Source organism: Lycium barbarum, chromosome 10 (genome assembly GCF_019175385.1).
Source record: "Lycium barbarum isolate Lr01 chromosome 10, ASM1917538v2, whole genome shotgun sequence".
Lineage (NCBI taxonomy): Eukaryota > Viridiplantae > Streptophyta > Magnoliopsida > Solanales > Solanaceae > Lycium > Lycium barbarum.
In genome coordinates, this window is record NC_083346.1 from 103,016,390 (window position 1) to 103,026,173 (window position 9,784).

The 9,784-nt window shown below is 36.3% G+C and overlaps 1 protein-coding gene across 2 annotated transcripts; it reads right to left on the reverse strand.

Annotated features, from left to right (window-relative positions):
• Positions 1–516: 516 nt before the first annotated feature.
• LOC132615873 (putative late blight resistance protein homolog R1A-3) lies at positions 517–7,794 on the reverse strand. Of its 2 annotated transcripts, XM_060330471.1 has the most exons (5): positions 7,308–7,794; positions 3,646–6,337; positions 3,449–3,541; positions 1,282–1,335; positions 517–812 (listed from the first exon to the last, which is right to left on the reverse strand). In XM_060330471.1, the coding sequence occupies exons 2-4, from the start codon at positions 6,266–6,268 to the stop codon at positions 1,331–1,333; spliced, it is 2,721 nt and encodes a 906-aa protein (XP_060186454.1). In that variant the 5' UTR covers positions 6,269–6,337; positions 7,308–7,794; the 3' UTR covers positions 517–812; positions 1,282–1,330. The 2 variants fall into 2 exon arrangements, with proteins under 2 accessions (XP_060186454.1, XP_060186453.1); XM_060330470.1 differs by lacking the exon at positions 7,308–7,794 and having other exon boundaries at positions 3,646–7,079.
• Between the last annotated feature and the right edge of the window lie 1,990 nt (positions 7,795–9,784).

Sequence of the window (9,784 nt, forward strand, 5' to 3'; positions counted from 1 at the left end):
AATAAACAAAAGTTAGGACAAAAAATGGTGGGAAAAAGATGCCCAAATGATGTTTATGCGCAATTATCTCTAGTTTAATCTTATTAATACCTAGCCCACTTTGTGATGTATAGGCGTAGTTGCACATTATAACAAGACTGATCATTCATTCTTTAATCAAATCTCTATGATTTTTCTCTACACATTCTCTCATTCGGTTATCAGTCTAGGGCAGAAGCAGATCTAAAATTTAAATTCTATGTGTTCAATTTTAAGATTTTAGCATTGAATCAATTATATTTTAAAGTCATGAGTTCATATATACTATTTATTACAATTTCAGTAATTTTTTACACATAAATTTATATTCGTGTCGAAAGTTGGGGTTCAATTGAACCCCAAACTACAAGGTTAGATACGCCTCTCTAGGGCCTCTGTATATTTCAATTGCATGATATATTGCAAACATCAAGATTTGTAGATAGTATTCAATTGGTGATCAAATAGTTGAATAAATAATTAAATATATAACCAATATGATAAAACCAATAACTGTCAAATTAAGCTTCAAACATTAAATCGCCATTATTTATGAAAACTACCCACACATGGTCATGACAACAATGAAACATGTATTAAAAATCATAAAATTACTAAGAAAAGATGAAAGAAAGAAAAACTCGTGAATCTTTGCTCCCAGGGGCCTTAGTCGTGCTCCCTTCAAAAAACAAGTTTACAAAGTCTCTATAGTGTTGGGTGCGGGGGTAAGCACAACGCACCAACCTGAGCACTACAGGTTGCTCATAGTTGCTTCATCTCATTCCTAATGCCTCCTACATATAAAAATATTACAACGCTGTGAACTATCAATAAAGTATCAAAATGTGAGGTAAATGATACTTACTACTCAAATATTTGTATCAGCAAATTCTTATAAGCAAACTCCTAAGGAAGTTTCCCTTTTTGTCTTCAACTTCCCAGTTCATCTATATTCATCCAATTTAGTGGGTGTTTGACCATGAAAATCAAATATTTTTCACTTTATTTTGGAATTTGGAGTTGGAGTTGTGTTTGGTTATAGTTTTTGCAAAAAATATTTGGTTGTTTGAATGTATGAAGGTGAAAAAAAGTGAAAATAAGGTTTTAGTTGTTTTCCGAATTCCAAATACAACTTCAAGTTATATTTGGAATTTTCATGACCAAACCCTGATTTCCAAATAAAGTGAAATAATTTTTCAAAAAGTGAATTATTCTCATGGCCAAACGGGCCCTTAATTTGAGGCATAAAAGAGTCAAACTTACTTATAATCTTAGTTGAGAACGCATCCCTTATTTCATCTTCTTTCACTCCTTAGCCTGGAAAATCAACAATTCCTCACTGCTTTAGTGCTTTAGACACAGAGATTAGGTAGAAAATGAATTAATAAATACAGAAGAAAATTAAGTAACTATGGAATATAAGTTTTATCCACTGAAGGGTATTATCAAGTTACTTAAAAGGCAACTACAAGCAATTCTTTATACAAGCATTACTTGGTACAACAACAACAAAATACCCAGTGTAATCGCACAAGTAGGGTCTAGAGAGGATAGAGTGTACACAGACTTTACCTCTACCTTGGGAGGTAGAGATGCTGTTTGCGAAGGACCCCCGACTCAAGAAAGAACATGATATTATACAAACATTAATTGGTAACCTTAAGAAATTGAAAAACAATATGGTATAATAGGTCAAGATACAAGGGTAGTGTAAGAAAATCTTTACATTGTCCGGCATATAATCAACAATTCCTCACTACTTTAGTGCTTTAGACACGGAGATTAGGTAGAAAATAAATTAATAAATACAAAAGAAAATGGCTTAATGCATATGCGGTCCCCTAAACTTGCCTTTTTTTTTTTTTTTTTCATTTTGGCACCTCAACTAGGTGTTGTCCCTATTGAACCCCTGAACTCGTCCTCAAGTGTGTCTATAAAACACAATCCGAATTACATAGTATTCCATCTTCAATGAAGTAACATGCTAATATATATTCTAATTTAATTATGCCATCTTTTAGCTAAGATTAGCAGCAATTGAGAAAGAAAAAAAGGGTAGCTCTTAATTAAGCTGACAGTGTAAGAGCAGAACTGGCAGAAACCGACACATCTATGATCTAAAGAATAGCTTACCATATGTCTAAAATATTCTCCACTTTCATTTCCTTAATTTAATTTCTGCTTCTAATAAAAATCAGATCTAGGGGGTTTGATAGTCACACTTGAGGACAAGTTCAGGGGTTCAATCGGAACAACACCTAGTTGAAATGCTAAAATAAAAAAAATGGGCAAGTTTAGGGGGTCGCATATGCATTAAGCCAAATAAAATTAAGATAACTATGGAATATAAGTTTTATACACTCGTGTATTATCAGGTCACTTAAAAAGGCAACTATAAGTAATTCTTTATACACGCATTAATTGGTACAACAACAACAAAATGCCCAATGTCATTCCACGAGTGGGGTTTGAGGAGGGTAGAGTGTACGCAGAACTTACTTCTACCTTAGAAGGTAGAGAGACTGTTTCCGAAAGACCCCCGCTCAAGAAAGAACATGACATTATAAAAACATTAATTGGTAATTAACCTTAAGAAATTGAAAAACAATATTGTATAATAGGTCAAAATACAAGGGTAGTGTAAGAAAATCTTTGCATTGTCCGTGCATATAATTAACTTCAATTCATAAGTATAATAAATGGATGAGAAATCTTTGTAGTAATTCGACCAATATTCGATCAAGAAGCCCAAAATACAATAACAAAAAAAGCGGAAACATCACATAAACATATTTCTTTAATCAAAAATCACTATTATAATGGTGTTAGGCCTGGACCTCCACCAGTACTGTATAATGACAAAAAAGTACATGGAGTAGAATATATAAAAACCTAAAAACCTTAGACTCTAGAGAAGCGTGTTGAATGAAATATGTTTTTATACCTCCCTATAGTGAACAAAGAGGAAAACAATTCTGTTACCTTTAAAATTATTTAACAAGTGATAAATAGTTACATTTTACAATTTGCTAAGAGAAGAATGAGTAGCCAAAGGCCACTTTCTTTGTACACTAGAAAATTTCAAGAAACTGTAGCTGTATATAAAGCTATTTTCTGTAGAATGAATGTTTGACTAAAAAATACATAACATGTGTAATGTCATTTACATTCACCTTTGTTACATGGCCATAGTTAACTGTTATATGCATTATCATAACCTCAATTTATCACTTGACTACAGTTAATTATTCTAATTTGATGCAAGCCTCGAATGTGAGTAAAACCTTTTTTGTAATCTCATCTATCCAAAGATGACGCATAGATTATATCACTTCAAAAGTCACTCTACCACATGAGATATGCATGAGAAGATACCAAACAAAGGAAGGCGAAAAAAGCAAATAAGGAAGATATAAATTTGCACTCGCACCCATATGATTGTAGTTATAAGTCACATCTGGACCATAGGCGGAAGCCATGGCAACTGCTTCATCTCCTTCACCTTTCATGACACCATATTGTACTGCAAATCGCATGCCAGTGAAGTCATTAGATTGGAAAATATACGAAGCAAGAAAGCACACAGTAAATTAAAAGTCTCATGAACTCTTGATGATTCTTACATACCTCCAGTATTGTAGGAACGGACAGCAAGAATTTCATTTCCAAAGCTTTGTTGTTCTTGTAGAATTTCCTCTGCACAGGTGACAGCAGCTTGGCTACAATGATGCAGCTCAATCAATTTTAATGTGGGAATATCTCCAATCTCTGTTGGAATCTCCTCCAATTTATAGCAATGCCTTAAAATTAGATACTCAAGACAGGGAAGACTATCACTGGTTGCTTGCCAGTTCACCAAGTTGGTCCTGAAAATCTCTAGCAACTTGAGCTTCGTGAAGCCCCCTTCATCCAGATTCCAATCGATCCCTTGAAAAGCAAAAGATTCTAGTTTGAGCACCTCAAGGTTGGGTAAGTTACCGAGTATTGTCATATCCTTCCACAGTAGATGTGTCGCTGCAAGTGTCAAGCTCTTGAGGTTTTTTGGAAATACGTGAGATAGTAAAGCAGCTGGCCTTCGAAAAAATTGTGCATTGGACGGAGTTGCTAGATGAACTCTTAGCTTCTGGAGATCAACTAGATGTATGAGACTATCAATTAGGTTATGCCATCCAATACGATCTAAATTGATCACAACATCTAATTCCTTTATGTTAGGGACTGCCATCAAAATCGCCTTCCAGTTGGAAGAAGCAGCGTTTAGAAAAAGCTCCTCTAAGTTTTCTAGACCTGAAAACTTTTTTGCCTCTGGAGGAGCAGGCAGAGGCATACTTATTCCCCCAGAAAAGAAATGTCTCAAACTTGACATCTTCCAAATTTCCAAGGGCCAGGATAACTGATGTGCAACTGGAATAACAATCATTGTCTGTAGATTCCACAGGTTAGATATTGATGCTGGAATGCTTGTACCGGTGGTAAAAGCAAGATATCTCAAGTGTACTAATTGTGTTATCTCAGTGGGGAAATGTAGAAATTGAATCATTAGTACATCCAATACCCTTAGCAATTGGAAACGAGAATCCACTATCTTGTAGCATTCAGAGTCGAGTAAAAATGTATGTGGTTGACGGATGCACAAGATTGTACGAATAGAATCCAAATTGCATTTCTCAAGGCCAAGATTCTGGTTTCGTACAGCATCTTCATGCAAAAATAGTCGATGCTCAATCTCCACCCCTTCCGAAGACGCTTGGTAACATTTACTTATGACCTGAAAAAACTTCTCAGTTTTTCCTTCTTTCAAGCATAATAGCCGAACGAGGTCATGAATTCTACAATTTCTAATTTTGCCGCTTACCCGTCCACGGCTACTAACCATAATCAAACTTCTGCTAACCAAATCCTCTAAACACTCTTCCGCCACCTCTTCTGGCTTTTTGAGACTAATCCGCTTCAAAAAACCCTCAGCGACCCAAACACTAATCAACCTATTCGCATCAATTTCTGCATCTTCTAGGAAAACCCCCATATAAAGAAAACAAGCTTTTAAGCTATAAGGCAAGTAGTTATAACTCAAAGCCAATATTGCTAAACACTGCTCAGAGGTTGAACCGACGCACGAATTCACATTTTCAGCAATTTCTTTCCAATCATCATGTGTCCTGTTGATCTTGGAGAGAAGCCCCGCAACCACTACAATTGAGAGTGGTAATCCTTGACATTTTTGTGCTATCTGCCTGCCTATTTCCTCCAGTTGAGGAGGACAATCTTCCTTTACAAATACCTTTAAAGACAATAATTTCCAACTGTCTTCAAGATTAAGGAAAGACATGTGATGAGGAGGGAAATCATTACCAACACAGTTAGCTACTTCTAAGATCCTAGTAGTAATCATGATGCGACTTCCATTTTCATCATCCGGAAATGATCTTCTTACTTGGTCCCAGGCCTCTATACTCCACATATCGTCCAAAACTATCAGATACCTCTTGTATTTCAATTTTTTATGCACTTGGTCTAATAATTCATCTTCGCTCATACTGCGGTACATTACCTTCGCACCTGGCGTACCGAAGCTTAATACATCCAAAAGCATTTCTTTTGCATCATATTCTTGAGAGACGGTAACCCATGAAGAAACATCAAAGCGACATAATACTGATGGATGCTTAAAAGTTCTTCTAGCAAGAGTTGACTTACCGATGCCGCCCATACCAACAATTGAGACAACATTCAGCTCCGGTATTTGCCCAAAGAGTTGATCTCTTATGATGTTGAAGTCATCCTCCATCCCAACAAGAGTATTTTCCTCGTCCAAGACATGCCCTGATGAGCGGAGAGGTAAAGAAGTTGTTGTAATTGGCAGATCTTTGATGTGTTGGTGGTCATTCTTGAACTTCATCACCTCTCCTTGAATGGAATCCATTACTTTTGTTATTTGTTGCAAGTCATCATAGATCTTGCGACGAGCATTGTTTTGATCGTGCTCATTATCAGCCACATGGATTCTTCGTAGGCACAAATCAATCTTATCTTCTGCTTTATATCCTGCATCTCTAATCTTTTCTTCCAAAAACTTCAAAGCTTCTTGATCATTGATCTGGTTTCCTATATCCTCAAGGAAAGCTTGCAAGAAAGTGAGCGTTCCATAAAGTGAATCAACGGATCCCCTACTGTGAGAAATCAAACTTGGATTGAATTGCAAGACTTGGTCTAGAGTTGTCAAAAGGGAAGTTACAACAGCATAAGCCATCTCTCTCAAGTAGTGTGAGTGTGAGAAATCTCTCTCAAGTTGTGTGAGTGTGAGAAAGTATGTCTTTATCTGCCACAGATACAAAAGCATCACATGTAGTCACAATATAGATAGCTCTTTTAGAAGCACTAGAGCGCAATTTAAGGCTATTTAATTAACCTCATTTGAAACCTTGTACAACCATGTCAGAGTTCATTTATCTAGGCTATATATACGTTGATTAAATTATTGATTTCTATATTGCATTTAACTGTTCAATATTTCGAGCAATGAACCAGGAGTAAAATAATTCAAGAAAGATTGTTCATTTCTATCATTACTTACCTGTCATTACTTGGAGTTGCGCAAGAGGAAAGAAATAATTGCAAAATTAATCCTATCCCCAGCAACTCAGAAATTGAAAATATTATAGGAAGAAATGTAGCAATTTTGTTGCTTCAAAGGACAACTTGCTAGGTTTCAAAATCAGCTGACTAATAATCCAAATAAAGCTGCCGTGAAGTTTAACAGATTTTTAGCACATGGGAACTTCAAGAAGCAAAACAAACTATGTTCTTGTGTGATAGAATTAGCCCAACAATACAGGAGTATGAGAAAGGATCCCATTAACCTATAACAACTATGGAAGACTATCGGTGTGTTCAATATCGGAGGAAAACATTTCTAATTTTCTCATATTCGATTGGTCAAAATTATTAAAACATATTTTCTTTAGGAAACAATTTCCTTAAAAAATTGAGAAAACCGATTCCCAATCTAGGGAAAACAAATCCCACAGCATTCCATATAATATTAATCTTTTCCTACCCACCCTGGAACTCACCTCCGCCCCCACCACCATCCCACCTTTAACCCCACCCCACAAACCAAACCCCATCCCCACCACCCCACACCACTCACCCCAAGAGTATATCCTGTGGGTGAGTATTTTTTGAAAAATATTTTCAACTAATCAACCTCAATCGAACATGAGAAAATAAGTAAAAAATTAACTTATTTTTTTAGAAGATATTTTTCAGGAAACATTTTCCATGCATACCGAACACACCCTGTATTCAGAAATCAGACAAGGAAACGCATCTGCTTCTCTTTCTTCTAATTATTTTTCACCAGCTTCTCATATTTCAGAGAATTCCTCCTTCTGACACTGAATTATCATATTTCGTCCTAATCTTTCTTGCCACCATATCATTGAACTTGTGATTCTCTTCTTCCAAACGAATTTTGGAATACCAAATTGAAAATATGTCACATTCATCATAAGAACTTCTGCATCTTTTTTGCATGAATTTTGATATCGAAGAAACAGGGAAACATGATTGATTGATTGATTGATCAAATGAAGATTCTCCGTTCACTACTAAAGCTGCAAATATTTGATTTTGATTTTGCTTGAAAGTTTGCGAGACTAAAATAGAAAAAAGGAAAAAAGTGCAGTATCGTAACTCACAAGCAGCGTAAAAGGGATGTTATTCATTTTGGCGTCAAAATCTAGCAGTTGAAGAAAAGCACTGTTATAAAGTTAAGGTGACCTTTTCGGTTTTCGACTAAAAATGCTCGCACATTGCAAATATTAAGGACTATTTGTGTTTAAGGAATATATGTCACTGATCAAAATAGTCCTACTCCTATACATTACGTGGGCTAAATTATCCCGGTATTATAGTTCAGGATTAATTTATTTTATTTAGGAGGTGCGATAAAATAATCCCAAGGTTAATAGGATAAGTTGGGATATCCCATCATTAGATTTGGGGTTCATTTTATACCCTGTTTGGTGAAAGGTATCTAGGGATAAATTTATACCTTCCATCAAACAGAGTACAAAATTAATCTCAAACATAGTGATGGGATATCCCACCTTATCCCATGTACCAAACAACCCCTAAGAGATCGTTTGGTAGGAGCGATAGGATGAGATGGGATTATTAGTCTCATGGGATTGGAATTGGAATTATCACGTAAGTTATCCCATATAGAGGGTGGATAATTAAGTTATCCCACGTACCCAATCTCATCTATATGAAATAACTTATTCCTCTTACCAAACGATCCCTTAAGGATTGGACTTCTTATCGTGCGAGGGCAGTATAGGTGTTAGTGTGAGTAAATATGTCTTTTCTATCGATAAATAGTTTCTAGTATCTGGCGTTTATGTCAAATGGGTTCACACAAATTGAAACGGAGGGAGTATGATTGTTAAATTCTAAATATTTATGTACATACTCCATCCGTCCATGTTTTACTTGGCACATCCGTTAAGAAGCAATAGAAAAAGGCAATGTTGTTATATCACCCTAATTGGAAATAATTAAAGCAGTAATAAGCATGGTAGAATAGGTTTAAGATTGTAAATTATATTTTAATAGTCCAAACCGGACATAGTATATATTTAGTATAGTGAACAAATAAAAATGAGCGGAGGGAGTATCATATCTCTATTGAGTTTTACTATTTTTATCTGTAATAAAGATACGAAAGCATCACAAGTAGTCAAATAGAGATTGCTTTTGTAGAAGCACTAAAAGTGCAATTGAAGGCTCTTTTAGTAACCTCATTTGAAACCTTGATGTAACGACCCGTGAGGTCGTTATTGTGCTTTTGGCCTATCTGCCTCCGTTGATCCTTCTCCGAGCCTTGTTAGCGTGATTTGACCCGCGGGAATGGGAGACATGATTTCCGAGGTAATCGAACGAGTCGTATGATGACTTATGAGAATTAGAACCTTAAAGTAAAAAACCATTGATCGATAGTTGACTTTTGGGTAAACGGATCCTTTTCGAAAATCCATTGATTTTGTGAGGTCCGGAGGGTCGATTATGACTTGATGGAATGTTCAGTTCGCTTCCCGAGGCACTCGGGAGCGTTTTGGGCTATTGGTTGGAGAGTTGGTTTTTGGCCATTAGGGGTTGACCCAGTCAAATAGACCTCCGATGGAAATTCTGAGACCACGAGTGAGTCTGTAGTGTGCTTTCGTGTATGTGTGCATACATGTTTTGTATATGGGAGGTCTTGGGTGTATATCGGGATTTGTGGTAAACTTGGTTAAAAACCAGAATTTCGCTGGTTACTGGTGTCTCGCCTTAGCGAGACTGGGTGCTCCCCAGCGGACCCGCTTCAGCGAGGCTTGGTCCACAGGCGCGGAAGTCTTGAGATTCTATTGAAATTCCCCCAGCAGATGGTATTCTGCCGAGGCAAATGCGCGGTAGCGAGACCAGTTCCGCTTGAGCGGAAGACGCTGCTTCAGAATCATTAAATGCCTAAACTAAATCCTTCATTTCCCATTTCAAAAATTAATTCTCCAAAGTGACTCAAGGGCGATTTGAAGCGTTTTCTGAGTGGATTCATCGTGGGGTATGTCTCTTCCACTTTGTTTTCCATTAATTACTTTCCTAAGCTTGAAATCTATGGTGAAAATCAAGAAAGCTCGTTGGAGAAGATGAGTTTTAGCCTTAACTTTATTATATGAAATTTAGGCTTTGAATGTGAGATTAATTGATGGATTTGACTAATCTA